The sequence below is a fragment of the Stenella coeruleoalba genome, assembly GCF_951394435.1.
Source record: "Stenella coeruleoalba genome assembly, chromosome: 3".
Lineage (NCBI taxonomy): Eukaryota > Metazoa > Chordata > Mammalia > Artiodactyla > Delphinidae > Stenella > Stenella coeruleoalba.
Window position 1 is genome coordinate 166,570,105 of NC_137148.1, and position 18,404 is coordinate 166,588,508.

Sequence of the window (18,404 nt, forward strand, 5' to 3'; positions counted from 1 at the left end):
TCCCTCCCCTTGCCTCCTTGTTGATGGCTGGAATGTGGAATGGATAGATGGAGCACCAGCACCCATCTTGGGCCATGAGGTGATGCTGGACATAGGGGTGGCAAGTACTAAAGCAACAAGACAGAGAAGGAGCTGTTCTCCAACACTGAGGCACCAACTCCAGACTTTGACATGAGAGCGGTATGAACTCATGGCAAATATTATTTTGGATTTTGCTGCCATCTATTCACCAACAAACTATGTCAGACAAACACTTTTCTCCTACTCAAATTTCACATATACTTTTTGCCCCCTCAAGGGACACATTTTTAAATTGGCCTCAGTCTAAATACCGTGAAATCAAGGTGAGCTGCTTTTCTGTAAACATTAAAATAAATTCAAATTTGTTAAAATGAAGTCAAAGCCATTCACACACAAAAATGTGGACTTTCAAAATGACATGAGTATCTTGGCAAATCCACTCCATAAAAGCAACCTTAAAACTAGACAGAGTTGTCAAAAACAACCATTTCAGGATTCTGGAGATTAATCAAAGGCATTTGACAAATTAAGAAGAATTTACTCAAAAATAATTACTGAATGGCAAGGTACGAGCAGTGGGAGGTAATGGTTTTTTTTGGCCTCCCAGCTCCTATTGGACTGGACAAGCCATGAATATCACTGCTGGAGGGGGCTGACTTGACTAGGAGCCAAGTAACACCTCAGGCCACTGGGCAAATTGGAAACAGCAGGGATCTCAGGGTGGAATGAATGGGGAAGGCCAAGGCCTCCTAACTAGCTGAGGTTGAGATGCTGGCTGCAGATGGGTAACGCGCACACCAGGCTGCACAAGAGACGGAGGGAGCCCCGTCAACCCAGCTGCTCAGCAGGAGGCCGTGTGCACATGTTGAGAAGATGCAAGAGGGACGGCAGGAAGCAAAGGCAGGTCTGGCTTGCAAACTGCCTGAGCATGGGCCCCTGGCACAGGGCCTCACTGACTCAGGGGTTTGAGCACAACCTCTGTGCCATCACTGGCTGACCCGAAGCTAGGCCGACCCAGGGGTGACTCCAACAGGGAGTCAGCTTAAAGATAATGAAAAACAGTAACTTTCAAACATGGAGCAGAGACATAAACAGCTGCACACAGTGGGGGAGAGAGACCCTACAGAGTCAGCTCAGCAATAACTAAAACAAAACAAAAGAAAAATGCCACCAGGGGCTTCCCTGGTGGCGCAGTGGTTGAGTCCGCCTGCCGATGCAGGGGATAGGGCTTCGTGCCCCGGTCTGGGAAGATCCCACATGCCGCGGAGCGGCTGGGCCTGTGAGCCATGGCCGCTGAGCCTGCGCGTCCGGAGCCTGTGCTCCGCAACGGGAGAGGCCCGCATACCGCAAAAAAAAAAAAAAAAGAAAAAGAAAAAAAAATGTTCAAAGAATTAAAGTGAACAGTGTTTGAAGAATTAAAGGCAAATATGATGACAATGACTCGCAAATACAAGATCTTAATGAAGAGACAAAAACTACAGAACCCAAAGTAAGTTCTGGACTTGGGAGCTCTCCCTGATCACCTGGGCTCCCACAATGCCCTGGGATTCCCGTGTCATGGCTCTGACTACTGTGTGGCACCTGCCGTTTTTTTCCAAAATATATTTATTTATGGCTGCTTTGGGTCTTTGTTGCTGCACGCGGGCTTTCTCTAGTTGCGGCGAGCGGGGGCTACTCTTCGTTGTGGTGCACGGGCTTCTCATTGTGGTGGCTTCTCTTGTTGCGGAGCACGGGCTCTAGGCGTGTGGGCTTCAGTAGTTGCAGCACGTGGGCTCAGTAGTTGTGGCTTGCAGGCTCTAGAGCACAGGCTCAGTAGCTGTGGTGCATGGGCTTAGCTGCTCCACGGCATGTGGGATCTTCCCGGACCAGGGCTCAAACCCGTGTCCCTGGCATTGGCAGGTGGATTTTTTCTTTTTTTCTTTAAGTGTCTTTTTTTTTTTTTTAACATCTTTATTGGAGTATAATTGCTTTACATTGTTGTGTTAGTTTCTGCTGTATAACAAAGTGAATCAGCCATACGTATACATATATCCCCATATCCCCTCCCTCTGGCCGGTGGATTCTTAACCACTGCGCCACCAGGGAAGTCCTGCACCTGCCTGTTTATGTGACTGTCTCCCCAACCCCACCTTAGCTGCAGAGGGGAAGGGACTGAGCTGTTTGCTCCCTGCATGACAGGGCAGGCTTGAACACATGATGGAGAATGGCAGTGGTAAGGGAGCCAGAGCCCAGGCTTGCAGTCAGATGGTGTGAGGCCTGGGCAAGGTGTTTGCCTTTGCGTGGGCTTCAGTGTCCTCCCCTGTGAAATGGGACCCCTGGGATCTGGTGATGGGAGGACAGGGGCCCGGATATGGTGAGGCCCCACACGGGGCCCCAGGGCCTCACAGCGCTTGGGGTGGCAGCGGACATTCACCACCACCCCAGGAGCCGGGAATGAGTCCACCAGAAGGCAAGACTTTTGTTGTAGGTTTAATTTATTACTGTTTGACATCCAGTGACACTGACATACCCCCGCCGGGCCTATGGACCCCTGGCCCTGGCGAGTCTGACCTGTCCAATAAAATACAGTACGAGGAGTGGACGGCTACACACATGCATCCACAGCTTAAACTACAGTGATTCCAAACTGCGGCCGAAACAGTACTGCCAGGGAAGGAAAAGAAAAACAGGTGTCGCGTGTTCCCCAATTCATAATTCTTTTTTTTTTTTTTTCTCATTTTAAACAGTTAATGCTGTTACCAACGCTACTGATGCCAGGACAGGGCCAGACACAAACAGTCCTACATCTTCTCTGCTGTATAAATATGGAAGATTTTTGTTTATACAGTTTATCCCAAGTCTGAAACTACATCTGCTGCTACCCGTTACTGCTAAGGGCTACACCATCTCAGATCTGGAACGAGCGGCTCGGGGTTGAGACTCTGGAATGTCGGGACTCAGTCTTCCTCGCTGCCACTTCCTGAGCGGTCCTGGAGGGGGGACAGGAGGAGAAAGTGTGAGTCAGCCCCGCCCTCAGGAGCACCCCGACTGGCGCCGACCTCAGCTTTAGATGCACTCAACCACCAGTGCAGGCAGCAGAACCGCTCTGCCCTGCAGGGAGCGGGCAGCACTGGCTCCACGAGGCTGGGTGCGGACTGGCCTTTGCCCTCATCCCCTGCTGCCATGGCCACACCGTGACGTCACCGTTCTCCCACAGACTGTCCCCTGTGTCCACATCGACTCTTCCTCGGGACGTGGGAGGCTTGCTGGGCCTTCCCTGCTCTGTCCCACTGCTGTCTGCCTGTCCCTGTGCCCTTGACTTGCGGCTTTATTTTTGTGGGCATGCCACGCAGCTTGCGGGATCTTAGTTCTCTGACCAGGGATGGAACCCGGGCCCACAGCAGTTACAGCGCCAAGTCTTCACCACTGGGCCGACAGGGAATTCCCCTGACCTGTGGCTTTAAAACCATCTTGCCGATTCCTGACCACGTAAAATCTCTGCTCTCCTGTATAAACGTTTTAAACAGCTTGGCAAGGGCCACAGAAGCCCTGCTGGATCCAGACGGGCAGATGGGGAGCTTTACAGCTCAGACCCTCCTCTCCAGAAACAAGGGCCACCACTCCCGTGTTCACAATGTCATTAACGTCCCCATAAGACCATGGATGTCTATGGTCAGATTTATTCTGAGGCACCTGGGGGTTTTTTTCCTAATTAATTCATTTATTTATTTTTGGCTGTGTTGGGTCTTCATTGCTGCACGCGGGCTTTCTCTGGTCGCAGTGAACAGGGGCTTCTCATCGCAGTGGCTTCTCTTGTGGCAGAGCACAGGCTCTAGGCATGCGGGCTTCAGTAGTTGTGGCTCGTGGGCTCTAGAGCGCAGGCTCAGCACTTGTGACGCATGGGCTTAGTTGCTCTGCGGCACGTGGGATCTTCCCGGACCACGGCTCGAACCCGTGTCCCCTGCATTGGCAGGCGGATTCTTCCCTGCACCACCAGGGAAGTCCAAAGGCACCTGGTTTTGCTGCTATTGCAAATAGCTATACAAGAAAACTAACGAGGGACTTTCCTAGTGGTCCAGTGGTTAAGACTCCTCATTTCCAGTGTGGGGGACCCAGGTTCCATCCCTGGTCGGGGAACTAGATCCCACATGCGTGCTGCAACCAAGAGTTCGCATGTCACAACTAAGGAGGCTGCGTGCTGCAACTAAGACCTGGTGCAACCAAATAAATAAATATTTTAAAAAAGAAAAAAAGACTAACAACAACAAAATGGTGCTTGTTAGGCTGTTCTGGGAGCCAGGCCCCGTGTAATCGACTTGACCTCCGTGCTTTGTAGAAGTGGAGACAGGCTCAGAAGTGAAGTGAAATGCCCAGGCCCTACAGCAGGGAAGGGCCTGGCATCCAGGCTAGAGCAAGAGGGCAAAGCTTATTTAAACCCAGCCAGTGGGTCTGCTCGTGCCCCCACGCCCATGAAAGTGTCCAGGCTTGATGCTCCTGTGGCTCTTCCCTGGTGTGCGAGGGACTGCAGCCTGTGCCAGGGGGACCATCACCAAGGAACCGCTCACAGCCCCGTTCACAGGGTCTGCTGCACAATGTTTTTATGACTGTGGATTATGGGACCTTTTGTTTTTTGCTTGCTTTTTCTTAACCCACTACCATTGTTTAGAAATCCTTCTAGACAGGCCGGAACAGAGCCACAAGCAGAGACCTGGGGTGCAGGGCGTGTGCCCCGTGCAGTGAGGACACCACGGCAGTCCTGGCGGCTGGAGGGCCCTGTGCTGTGGGCATGGGGACCTGCTGGCGGCACCTCCGATCTCACCGCCTCCCGCCCCAACACTGCCGGCCCGAGCTCGGCAGCCCTGGTGCCCTGGGTTGGCAGCTCTGCAGGCTGCTGCAGCAGGAACAGGCTGGGATGCCCCGCCTGAAGCCCACCAGCTCCAAGAGCACTGCTTGTAGGGCCGCGTGGACTTGGACTTGAGTCCCAGGCCATATAAGGCTGAGCCTCGGTCTCCGCATCTGGGGAGCGGGGCTGTTGGCCTTGGACCAGGGTCCAGCACGTGGCACGGCGCAGACGTGCAGCGACCCGCCTGCCCGGGCCCCGCAGGCTTTACCTCGTCCTGCTCCTCCTCACTGTCGTCGTCGCTCACCACCGGCTTGGCCCTGGAGCCACGGCTCGGCCGCCGCCGGCCGCCCTTGAGCCGGTCCTGGGCCTTCTCCTTCCGGCCCAGCTTGATCTTCACTTTGACCGAGCGAGCTGGGGTGGGCACCAGGAGGAAAGAAGATGTGAGCTCGGGAGAGCATGGCACCTCAGAGCCAGGGGCGTCTGGGACCCGTGCGGGCTTCGGGTCCTCTCAGGTGGGTGTGACCCCATCCCCGCCTCCCCCCACCCCGGGGATGGGCTGCAGCCCCGCCCCAACGCGCCCCTCCGCCCCCCCCCCCCCCCCCCGCCCAGACTCACACTCCGACTCCGAGCCTTCCTCCTCGCCCTCCTCTTCCTCCTCACTCTCCTCCCCTTCACTGTCTTCCTCCTTCTCGATTTTCTGCCGCACACTGGTGAAGACCGACTGGAGGACGATGGAGTCTTCGTAGATCTGGGTGGAAACACACGGGGCTCAGGTGTGGGGCCTGCTGGGGAGCTCCCCGCCCGCTGGGCCCCAGTCCTGGCAGAGGGACAGCTCAATAATCCTTTCTCAGCTGGTGCCCCAGAGAGCACCGGGTTGATGAAGGGGCCCCAGACAAAAGGTCCGGTTGTGTTCGTTCAGAAATAACCACACATTCCTCCCTCCCTTTGAAGAATTGCACCGAGCGCGTTTTTAAAGGCTCTGAGGGGGTCTGCCGTAACATTAGAAACGCGTGCCCCTCGCTGAAGCCAGCATCTCCCCCAAATACATGACTATCAGACCTCTTTTCCGAGAGGTACCCATCCCGACACTTAGGGAAACTGCTAGGCTAATAAGGCTGTGTGTGTACACGAATTTCATCCCAGGATGGGACACAGCACAGGATTCCTTTCAAGAGAGTCCCCGAGGGAATTCAAAACAGATTCCGAGATGTACGCAGACTGTTCCCAGGGTCACCATGGATGGATGGCACCAAGTCTACTTCCTCTTTTTAGTTTGTTTTTATTTTCTGCTATTTTTTCAGTAATACACACACATTGCTTCTGTAATGAGTAAAATAGTCCAAGTTGGAGGGAGTCTTTTTTAAAACCAGTCAATTCACGGGCGGGGGCTTGAGGGGCGTGTCACCCGGGGCTGGGGGCTGCTCACCAGGGAGCCCTCCAGGTTGAAGGTCTGCGCGTTCTGGCACAGCAGCATCACGTCCTTCTCTAGGTCGTTGAGGCTGCGGTACTTGTGGCTGCGGATGCGCTCCTGTGGGCGGGAGAAGCGGCCTTACCTCTGGACCCCCTCGCACCCGGCGTCCCTCTGCCTGACGAGGTCACGGCTGAACCCCCAGGCTCTGTGCAGACGTGGAGGCCCAGCTGTGGGTGCCGGGGGCGGGGGGCGCCCGTCACATCCTCAGGACCCCTACGTCCAACGCCTGGCTCCCTGCCTGGGGGGGCCCGAGGCCCAGGCTCGGAATCCCCCAAACGCCGACGTGGCACGTCTTTCTCCCCGCACACTCGACACGGGGTTACCTTTATCTTCTTGAAGTCCACAGGCTTGCGGATGAGCTCGTAGTACTCAGGCAGCTCCTTGCGGGACGGCAGCTGGATGAACACCTCGCTGAGCTGACGTCCACTACTACTGCAAGGAGGGACACGGCGGCGTCACTCACAGGCCCTGCCTGCCGGGGAGCCCTCACCCCCTGCCTGGCGCCCCCCCACCAGGCCACTCCCCCACTGCTTGAGGACAGAGCCGGTGAGAAATTCAAGGCTGACTCGGGAATTATTTCCCGTACCTGTGCTGTCTTGTGAGTTCTGGAACATTCCTGAGGGGCAGCCATGCAGAGAGGCCCCTGATGCATTTGAATCGAGGCTCCGAACTCACCCAACTTCCTCCCATCTCCCCTCCCCCACCCCAGCCCTGGAGGAAACAGCATCACGTGCCACATGCAGCGAAAGCCTTGGTGCTTAAAAGAGGGAGAAGAGCCCTGATTATTTGTTTACGACGCAAAAACCAGTTTGCTCACGTTGGGAGCATCAAGTGCCCGCACCTTCAGAGGCCAGTTTCCCAAGCACACTGTGCACCTCTCACAGGCGGCACTTACGAGCGGCGAACTTCAGAGAATCTGGCCAAAACCCAAGGAGAGATGCCCCCCCTGGCAAGATGCTAATGGATGACAAAAGCTGTTTTCTAGTCTTTTCCAACGAGAAGGTGCTTGCTTTGCACAAGGGAGCAGAGGAAAGACGTGCCGTGAGTGGCCATGAGATGAGGAACCCGAGCACTGGGACGCCAGGCTGTGCCACCCCCGCACCCGGCTATGCTGGGGCCAGGAGCTCCGAGGCAACATCCTCCCAGTGCCTGGACGAGGAGGGGGCGAACAGAGAGACATCCACCCTCAGCCTCCCTTCAGCCTCCAGCGTGGCGACGCTGTCTCCTGGCAACGGCAGTTTTAGACCCGCTAAATTAACGCTGCAGCCCACAAACAGGCTTGTATGTGGTGCTAGGGCCATGGGCTCTGTGCTCACCCGTGGCATCCACACAGGTGGCCTGGCCTCAGGGTGTGCGTGTCCCTTCAGGGAGCTCAGGAAGCGGGACTCCAGCGCCATGATATAGAGGGAAATTCCAGAGCAAAACCCTCACAAACCTCTGGGGAAATCGCGTCCTTGAGGAATAAAAGGCCCACCTGGCCCGAGAACTGTTGTCTGGTGCCACGTGCTGAGGGCAGAGGGCCTGGAACTAGTCGTGTGTGAGGGAGGGGCAGGGCGCCAGGGTCACGGGGGACTTTTAAAACCGCCCTCTCTGACGGTGAAGACCTCTTGAAAAGCCACTGCCATAAGATTTTCGTTGCCAAAGTGCTGAGAAGTCATTTTTAATCCTTAGAAGTCCCCTGGAGAGCCCTCACCTCCCCCCGACCAGGGGCTGGTACGGTCTTCCAGGCTCGCTCACCGGCGCCCCCCTCCTCGGGGCTGCTTGGCTCTCCAGGATGGGCTGCCCGTGACCTCCGATGTCAGCGCCCCTCTCCACCTGCTCAGTCGCCTCAGAATCACCGAAGCGGCTGCTCCCCCAGGGAACCCCGGCTCCCACCCTCACCTCCGCATAAATGTCATCTTCCCGACGCCTCGTAATAACACGGACGACTGAGATGACACGTAAAGGCACAAACCTTCAGTGCTTGCTCCCGTGAGCCTCCCCGACCTCCAGCACCTGGCCGAGCTTGGCCTCCCTCCTCTTGAATTTGAGGTTACGGGATCCCACAGGGTGAGCCCCCAGGCCTGGCCTCCCCGCTCACCACTGTCAGTGAGACATGCCTCCTGCCTTGTGAGACTTGCTCTGAAGAAGTTTCTGCCAGGCAGAATTGCTGGAACTCCACCTCTGGCTCTGCTCTGCGTCCGGCCGCCTGGCAGCGGTGGGCACGCGAACGAAGGAGCCTGAGAGAATCCTGCTGCCGTCAGGATCGGCCCTGTGACCCCAATTCAGACACAAAGAAAGCAAGCACCCACCATGGCCCTAGTGCCTCCAGCCTGGCCTGTCACTTGGTTTTTGGTAACACTAGCAGTGGTGGCTGCTGTTACATACGACAGTGACGTTATTTTCCAGCCTCTAGATGTCAGTTCCCACAGCAGGGATTTTCTTCTACCTCGTTCACTGCCCTGTCCCCATCACATCGGGACACGAGACACAGAGGGGCTCAGAGTGACTAGGGCCTTGCCTGGAGCTCCAATTCCTCCCACATCTAGCCCAGAGGTCATTTCTTACTGAACGAGGTTTGTGACCATGCGGTGGGGGGGGCCTTATCTAGTTTTCTAAGCCCTTCTCCTTAGAGCCCGAAGAGCCCTGGTTGGGACCCTTATTATTTAACCTGCCCAGATGGTCTCCTCCCTATGGGAATGTGCCCTCCGCCACACCAACTCAGGGTTCTGGTGGGGCTGCCCGTCACTGAGTCCCCACCTCTCCCCACAAGACTATGGCGCGACCAAGCACAGCTCCTCAGCCGTCTGGTCTCAGTGACTGGTCCAGGCAAGAGCCTGGGATGCAGCCAGCCAATAAGAGCCCTTCCCTGGTCCTTTCTACCAGGAGCTGGGGAAGCAGAGGTCTTTTTTCTTGGTGTGTGAGGCCTTGAGGACGGTGCCCAGAGCTGTGTTTCACCACAGGGGTAAGGGGAGAGGTGGCAGGTGGCTCTGGGTCCTGAAAGCTAGACTTCACTAACTCCTCCATGGCCTCCAAGCCAAAGGAACCCCTGTTCTGCTTGCGGGGCTTACACCTGAGTTCCTGATACATAGAGCCCCAAAGTCTAAATGGACACATCCTTTGATGTGTCCTTGAAACAAAAAGATAACATGTGAAGGAGAAACAAAGAATCAGACGAGACAAAAAGCAAAACAAACAAAGCAAACAAAAAAACAGACCCAAACCCCTGAACAGGACAGAACCACAGACTCTCAGCATCTAAGAGGTCATCCGTCGATATCCCATTCGAACAGACGGAGAAACCAGAGAGGTTATGAGAGCTGGCCCAGACACACAAAATTGGTGGCAGGCAGGACCTCAGCACAGGTGCCCTAGGCTAAGTCAGGGGTCTCTCTCATCCTTTCCCATATACTGTTCTAGAATCTTTTTGTTGTTGTTGTCGTCCTTTTTTTTTGGGGGGGGGCGCACTGTGTGGTTTGCGGGATCTTAGTTCCCCAACCAGGGATCGAACCCGGGCCCTTGGCAGTGAGAGCGTGGAGCCCTAATCACTGGACCGCCAGGGAATTCCCCCCATGTACTGTTCTAAATCAAGGGTCAGCAAACTTCGTCTATGAACAGTGAGTATAAACGTTATAGGTTGGGCTTCCCTGGTGGCGCAGTGGTTGAGAGTCCGCCTGCCGATGCAGGGGACACGGGTTCGTGCCCCGGTCCGAGAAGATCCCACATGCCGCGGAGTGGCTGGGCCCGTGAACCGCGGCTGCTGAGCCTGCGCGTCCGGAGCCTGTGCTCCGCAACGGGAGAGGCCACAACAGTGAGAGGCCCGCGTACCACAAAAAAAAAAAAAAAAAAAGTTATAGGCTTTGTGGGCCATACCACCTCTTGTTACAACTACTCAACTCTGCCATCGTTGCACCAAAGTGGCCACAGAGAACATGTAGGCCAACAGAGTTTGGCTGTATTCCTCATTTATAAGAAACAAAATCTGATTTTCATATAATTTTACATCTTGAAATAGTATTCTTCTTTTGATTCTCTCAAACTCATCTAAAAAAAATTCTTAATTCACAGACTATACACGTACAAGTCGTGGGCCATATCTATAGTTTTGCTAGTTTGCAAATTTGGTTTGTTGACCCCTGGTATGAATCCTGAAAATAACAGAAAGAATGTCTGTATTGGGGATGATAACATACTGCTTGATTCCTTCCGTTCCTCACCCTTTGACCAGGGCAGACATTGCAAATGGATCAGAGCACTATCTCTTGAGCCCTGATAGCCTCAGGCAGGCAGAAGCAATCGACTGAAGATAGTACTCAAGACAGATCCTAGTTGCCTCCTCCCCAGTCCCTCAGTCCCCCTCTCCTTCCTAGAGTGCAGTTCAGACCCTCTTCCCATGACACCTCTTGATAACATCTTCTCACCCTGGGACTATTTTCTCTTTTGACTCTTAGTGAACTGAGCCAGCAAGGGTCCTGGATATGAGGTCAGGATTTTAAAAATTGACTTAGCAGCAGAACATTTATCTGAAACAGAATCTCAGATTATGTGTATGTACACCATTCATGAAATTTGAAAATGATACAATGAAACACATTAAAGAGGTATTAGTACAAAATTACTTTCCAGGTTCAATTTTTTGACCCATTACAAAGTCAAGGATATCTGGAGAATTAGAAAAGTGAGAAGTCTGGGGCAGATCCGCTTACAAATATTTACTAAGAGCCTCCACCTGCCAGGCATCCACCCTTAAAAGATCAATCTCAGTGTCAGATTTATGGCTGTGTGGTACAGAAAAACTCCTGACTCATGCACGAGTGAAAGGAAATGATATTCACCACGGAACCTGCCAACAAGGAAGGTCTGTAGGCTGCCTGCCCTGCACTCTTAGCACACTCTTCCAACAAAGAGGGAGGGTGGGGAAGCTTTACTGCAGGGTCCACATGTTGAGGGCTGGACTGGCTGTAGGTCACAAAGCTGATTAAGAATCTCATGAGCCAAAATTTCTAATGAACTGATTATTTTACAGAAGCCAATGGCACACCTGGGGGCTCATGTTTCTTAATACAGTTCAATGATGAAATCCAAATCTCATTTTAAAGAAAACCTGACCACCCCACCCCCACCCCCGCTAAGCTGGATTTGAAACCACTTAGTGTGAAACCCTCATTCTGGAGAAGAGGGTCACACGGCAAGCAGCAGAAGCCGGATCATAATCCAGCCTGGCTCTCAGGGGTGGCATCTACTCCAAGTGTACGTTCCAGCTTCCCCAAGCTGACCTGAACGCCGCGAGAGCCAGTGCTGTGCTCTGCCGTGGCAGCTGCTCAGGGACGTTAGCTGCGGGTGACGAGCACCGTTCATGGCACTTCAAAGAACATTTCTCAGGACCAGGGAGAAGATGAAAATGAGAGGCACAGCAAGCCCAGGAGCTGCGGCCAGGGGTGGGCGGAGCTGGTCATGTGAGTGCAGGGAGGCCCAAGGCCACTCTGCAGGGCTGAGTGACCTTGGTCTTGAGGAGCGTGCTTCCTGTTTGGAGCCCCCATGTTACCATCCGCTCTGAGCACCGAGCGGCGCCAAGGCAGAGAGGCCTCAAGCTCCTTCTCAGGTGGCAGGGTCTGCAGGATGGCCACCCTGGGAGCTACGGGTGCTGGGGATCCCTGGACTGCTGGGACCAAGGGGCTGCGGTGTGTCTGGGGGTCGGCGGGTGGGGAAACCGTGCTGCCACCGTCCGGGACCCACAGACCCACTTCCACACCTCCCCGGAGGCCCCCGCAGACACTCTCTCTTCCCTCCTCCTAAATTTTAATCTTAGTTAAATTACATTTTTAATTTAGTTTCTGAGTTTCACCTCAGAAGTTTGACACCTCTCTATCTGCCTTTCAATCCTTTTATCTAGCTGTCTCCTGGCTTCCTTTTAAATTTTACCTGTGTTTTGGTAATTTCTCATTTATTTGACCTTGACTTTGGACCTTTTTATTCATCCTTTCCTCCTCATTTTTTTCCCCCGGTTGTCTGGAATTTTCCATTTTACACCTCCTGCCTTACCTGTTTATCCTATTCTGATATTTTCACGAATGTTCCTCTATTGCTTCCTGAGTACAGAAGAAGCACATGCCTGCTGAAATGCTCTGAGCACTTCACAGGGTCTCACAGGGGATTCCGAGGTGGGCAGAGGGACGGGAGGGGCAGGCTGCCACCTGCTCACCCAAATCTACTTGTTTCTGGAGTCCAGGTATCTATCTGTACCTGTCCTGTTTTAAGCTTTTATGTAATTCTACTTTTAAGACCCTTAAAATTAGAACCCTGTTTTTTGTTGTTGTTTTGGCGTGCTCTGTCTCCACCATGGCGATTAGCAGCAGGGAGTGAAGCAGGGGGATGGAATCGGCTTGACTAACTGGGCAGGTGGGCTTCTTCCCGCAAATTCCGTGGCAGGCTCAGAACCTCAGCACGGCTCAGCGAGGCCACCTGGGCTAAGCCTCCCGTGGCTTTGAGCCCCACTCGGCTAGCAGCCTGGCCTGTGCCCACGCTCAGGCGGGCCCGGGGATTAATGATGGGGATCAGCACTGTTCTCAAGACATCTCACCTCGGCGCCTCTCACGCCAGGCTCTGGACTCGGGGCTGAGCAGACAGCGCTGACCCCACAGGCGGAGGGCTGCCTCTTGCCCTGCAGTGCCCATTCCAAGCTTGGGCTCCCGATGAAGGGCCAGTGCACCCTTCCAAAGGCCGAGGCAGGAGAAGCCTGAGGCCTCCCTGCCCTGTCAGGAAAGGGCTCCCAGACCCGCCCACCCTCCACCCTCTCCCTTCTCCCCAGAGGCCTGTTCTGAAGGGCCTGCAGCCAACCGAGGTGCCCTCTCCTAGAGAATGTTTCTGCCTGACAACCTGCCCTGGAGCCTGTTACACTGCCCCGGTTTTTCTTGCCAATCAAAGCACAACCTTGCAACTGAAGAGCCACCTGCTTTTTGATTCTAATCAAGGTGATGCAGGGCTCCTGCAAGGGCAGAGGGCAAGTGCTGATGGGGTTTGGGCAGTGGCCACCAGGCCTGGCTGAAGCTGCCACCGTGGATGTGGTGGGGCCCTTCGTCACCCACAGTGGATCTGGCATTGATCCCAGGTCTCTGTGACACTCAAACCCTATGGTCCTTACAGGGCTGCTGCCTCCTGGTAAGAGGACAGGAGAAGGGGACCCAGAGGGTCCACCTAGTGGGGCTCAGCCCTGGGAGGCTTAGCCTGGGCGGCCTGTACTCAACACCAACTTTCTGAACCATCTGGAAATAACTTATGAGTATCTCCTAAAAACAAAGATGTTCTCTTCCACCATCCAGGCTCGATGATCAAATTCAGGCAGCTTGGTGCCGATGGGCCTCCACTGTCCAACGCACAGTCTTTACAGCAGTGACAACTCTGCCCTGAAGCAGTTAACGGTCAAGCTCTACACATCAGCCAGCGGGGCACAGAAGGGGCTCTGTGGGGTCCTCTGGAGCCTGTCCCCCGAGGTGGCGCCTTCCAGAAGATGCACTTCTCTGAAGCCATCCTAAAGGCGCCACAGGATGCGCCCTGGAGCACACACCTGCTGGCTGGCACTTGGAGACGGTGCCTAAATGCCTCGGCCACCAGCTGCTGAATCCCTCCGAAGGACCAGGGGAGAAGACAGCCACCGGCAGCACACGCAGCTCCGCGACAAATCCCAACCTGACCCTGCAGCCTAACTTACTGGTGCGCTTAGATATTTTAAAGTGAAAATCCCTACTTCCAGCTTAATTCCTTAATTCTGGTTTCACTTCTGGCTGTTAACCCGAGGGTTCCTCTGTGCAGTTTCGGGATTTCCAACCACCAAGGAGGAGGCACCCTGCGAGGCCCTGCGTGTGGGATTGGCCTTCGGGCCCCTGCATGCGCAGTTCCTTGGCCTGTGATGCTCCTTCCCCTCCTCTTCCCTGGTGGGCCCCTGCTTTTCCTCAGGCTCTGCTTATGTGGCACTCCTCCCGGAGGCCATGCTGGACCCCAAGGTTGCCTGTGCCAGCCCTCAGTTGCGTTAAACTGCAGACTCTTCCAGCGTTTTCCCACCGTGACCCCACGGAAGGACATGTATTTTCACCGCCACCCAGCAGAGGGTCGCAGCTGCAAAGGCTGGAGACCTCACAACTTGAGGGAGGGCCACTCACAGGGTGCACTGGGGCCTCGGGAGGGGTGGGCCTGGCAGCCCTGAATCTGAACACACATGAAAGACGCAAAAGCTTCCAAATCAGGACATTACCTGCGTGCAGATCAGGATGTACATGCAAAGGTTCTATCAAACACGACGGCACTGGTATTTTAACACCACTGGGGTGGGGGGTGGGGGGGTAGGGATCTTGAAATCAACACTCAGTAGCAACATTTGGAGTGGTGCAAATTGGGGGCGGGACAGCCCTGCTCAGACTCAGCAGCAGAGGCATGGCCGAGCCACTTCTCTCTGGAGTCACTGCTTCAAGGTGCAACCCCACTCCCACCACGGTCACTGGGGGCAGGAAGAGCAGCGCCACGGCCCCTGCTCAGCAAGGCGGGCTCCCCACTCCGAATCCAAACGCTGGCGATGTCCTGTAATCATTCTTTGGTGTCCAGGAAGAACCAAGCTGTAACAATAAGTTCTCTCCTCAGGATCCACATTTAACTCAAGTACAGAGTTTAGCTAATCACAGGGTTCTAGCAAGCAAATGGGATTTTTAAATCCAAAGTTTCATTTTCTCTTCTGGAAAGGAGCAATCGGAAGTCTGAGACAAGAAAGTGCACGTCAAGCTACCTCTGGTTTTGTTCCAATCCTGTTCTCCTTGGCGTGGTGGCCAGTCCCTCAGAACCTTCCAGGTACGTGACAGCTGTGTCATAAAGAATTTAACCTGGCCCAAAGAAAGGTCTGGCCTTTGCCCTTGGCTCCTGGAGGCCATGTCTCTGTTCTTGAATGTCCCGCCTGGTGGGGTACCTTTGTTTAGCTGGGGGCCTTTGGCACAGTCTAAATGTGATTCCAGGCAGGGGCGTCGGGTCAAGCAGCATCGGTTCAACCACAGAGGGACTGGAGACTGGGCAGCCACGTGGGAGTTTGGCCGGGTATACTGACCAAGTTCAAGGCTAGACACCAAGGCTTCCCAGACTGGCAATGCTCTGTGCGCATCTTCTCGTAATGTTGCCAGGAAAGTCACTGTGGCCCGGTGATTCCACGGGGAGGACGCTGCTCCCTGCGCCTCTCCCCTCGGCTGGTTTTAATCTGTGTCCTTTCGCTGTAATAAACCATAACTGTGAGTACACCAGCTTTCAGAGAGTGCTGAGAGTCCTTCTAGGGAAATTATCGAGATTGAGGGTGGTCTTGGGGACCCTGAACTCTGCAGTTGTTGTCAGAAGACAGCGTGGTCTACAGACCGTGCCTAACCCTACAGCTGCATGAACCATATTGTAGTTTTCCCCATGGTTTCAAATTCTTATGTTTTGATAAGAATGTCAAAAATGTCCATTAAGTAGGTCAAGTTTGTACCCAAACATCATCTCTGAAAGCATTTTCCATGAAGCAACGTTTCAACCAGGATGATGTGACTATTTTCCTGAGTTTACGTGCCTTGTTTGATCTCTTCCTGTGTGGCCACCAGCAAACCAGCGAGTGGAAGGCCCTGCTCCAACTGAGAACCAAACGTTTCTCAAAGCCAGCGTGTAGGAGGCTTCCTGGAATGGTCATATTCTCCATCCCACTTGTAACTCCTTTGCAGTTCTCCCCAGTCTAACGTCGAACTCCCCGTCCAGTGGGGCCATTGTTCCGGGAGGACGTGAGGTTAAGCATACGCCATGCTTCAAGCCCTCCCCGGAGGCACCACCACGTGGGCCTGACAGACCTGGGAGCTCAGCTCTGTGACTGCAGTGTCAGGGCTCTCATCAGGCTGGATCTCAGAATCCCTACCAGGATCTTGGTGTCCTGACACAGGCCAGTCTTGACAAGATGTCCCTGAACCCTAAAAGCTAGTTTTAATTCATTGCCCGATTTATCACCCAATCTTGCATGGGCCTGGGAGAACAGCTGTTTGCAGCAGCCAGGGGAGCCAGCTTCTCTTCTGTCACGTGACCTTCAGCTAAGCACAGTGCCTTTTCTCTAAGTCATAGGATGACTAAGAAAGTGGACTGACACTTGACATACTTTTAGTTTGAAAATATCCAAGGCCTTATTGAGTGCAGGGTGCCGATTTCAAGTGTCTACTATTTTTAAACCGAGGTGTAACCTACTACAGGAAAGTCCGCACATCTTTATCTTAGGTGTACAGCCTGGCGAAGGTTTTCATGTGCAGACCAAGATCCCAACGTCCCAGGAGGCTCCCTGGCGTCCCATCCCTGTCAATTCCAACTTGGGGTAACCACTGATCCATGCTCATCACCGTCGGTCAGCTTAACTTCCTATAACTGGAAGCATACGACAGGTACTTTTCTGTGTCTGGCTTCTCTCACTCAACAGAGTGTAAGATTCTCCCAGGGAGTGGTAGCTTGTCTGTTCTCGTGGCTGTTAGAATTCTGTTCTTCGACTAGGTCACTGTGGATGTGTTCTCCTGTGGGTGGACACTGGGCTGTTTCCTTTAGGGGAGTCGTGATCAAAGCTGCTATGGATGCACCTGTACATGTCTTCTGGTGGATGTATGCATTCAGGACTAGGACGGGAGTGGCTGGGTCAGAAGCGTTATCTGTGTGTCGAGCTTCAGAAGATACTGCCCAGAGCCACATGCTCCCATGAGCAGGGTGTGAGGTGCTACTGCTCCACGTCCTTGGTGGTACTAAAAGGAACTTTAACACTTCTGGTGTGTGTGAGGAGGCACCTCACGCTCATTTTATTGTGCACTTCCTTCTTGTTATGACGTCGATGTGGTGATCCCGAGCACCTTTTCACACGTTGATTGGTCACTGGGGTATCTTCTTCTGGGAGGTGTCTGTTCATGCCTTTTGCCCATTTTAAAATTGAATTTTCTTTTCCTAGTCTGTGGCAATTTTCACCATCTTCATGAGGGTGTCCTTCGATGAACAAATGTTCTTAATTTGAGTGAAGTCTAACTTGTGAGTCTTTTATGGCCAGTGGCGTTTCTGTCCTACTGAAGAAATCTATGCCTCCTTTAAGGACATGAAAATTTTTTCCCATGTTGTACCTTTCACATTTATGGGTTTTTAAAAAAAGATTTATTGAAATATAGTTGATTTACATCACGTTTATGTCTGTAATCCACTTCAAATTAATATATGTGTATGGCGTGAGGAGGGGTCAATATTCATCTTCTCCGTATGGATGGATATCCCAGTGATCAGCATGACTTTTTGGAAAGTCCATCCTTTCCCACTGACCTTCAAGGGTCTTCTTCATTTTGACAATGTTAAGGTTCCCTTGCAAGAATACTATTAGGAAGAAAACATCAGGGTCTATTATTTTCATTGGATTTTTGCACATTCCATATTACAAATAATTGTTGGTCTACTTTTTTCTTTGTGGAATTGGCCTCAAAGGTGAAGTTTGCAAATGAGTTCAATATTTTGTTCTCAATACTGACACAAGGAACTTCCCTTGTGGCGCAATGGTTAAGAATCCGCCTGCCAATGCAGGGGACACGGGTTTGAGCGCTGGTCGGGGAAGATCCCACATGCCGTGAAGCGACTAAGCCCATGTGCCACAACTACTGAGCCTGTGCTCTAGAGCCTGCGAGCCACAACTACTGAAGCCCGTGTGCAGCCAAAAATAAAATTAATTAATTAAAAAACCCCAATATACACTTAAAAAAACCCAAAAAAACACTGACACAAAATGTAATATTTTTAGGCCTAGCAGTTGAACTTAAATATGCCTCTTTTCCACTTCATCATTTGTTTCTCTTCCAATAATAAAGGATTCTTTTTAAAGAGCAATTTGTATCCTTTTTTGGGTACTATAACCATCACCACCCCCTGAAATCACAGGCTTGGTAACAGTTTCTCCAAATGATACACCATGGGCTCATGCCTTGACACTATTCCCTCAGACAGATTAAATTCTCCCCTACTTTGCTTGTGACTGACTGCAGAGCATTACTATGAATTCAAGTCGTAAAACCCTCCCGTTACGGGGACAGCCTCATCGATCTGCATATAGCA

General features: G+C 53.0%; 1 protein-coding gene across 10 annotated transcripts in view; it reads right to left on the reverse strand.

Annotated features, from left to right (window-relative positions):
* Positions 1–2,483: 2,483 nt before the first annotated feature.
* The window catches only part of SMARCA4 (SWI/SNF related BAF chromatin remodeling complex subunit ATPase 4), an 87,473-nt gene continuing 71,552 nt past the window's right edge, over positions 2,484–18,404 (reverse strand). For 7 of the 10 annotated variants that reach the window (XM_079915485.1, XM_079915488.1, XM_079915489.1 and 4 more), the window contains 5 exons: positions 6,638–6,746; positions 6,270–6,371; positions 5,459–5,591; positions 5,112–5,254; positions 2,484–2,990 (listed from right to left, as the gene is read on the reverse strand). In XM_079915485.1, the coding sequence (XP_079771611.1) occupies positions 2,958–2,990; positions 5,112–5,254; positions 5,459–5,591; positions 6,270–6,371; positions 6,638–6,746 (520 nt within the window). In that variant the 3' untranslated portion in view covers positions 2,484–2,957. Of the gene's footprint in view, positions 2,991–5,111; positions 5,255–5,458; positions 5,592–6,269; positions 6,372–6,637; positions 6,747–15,535; positions 17,676–18,404 lie in introns of those variants that run through there. The other 3 variants (XM_079915490.1, XM_079915487.1, XM_079915482.1) reach the window with 2 other exon arrangements.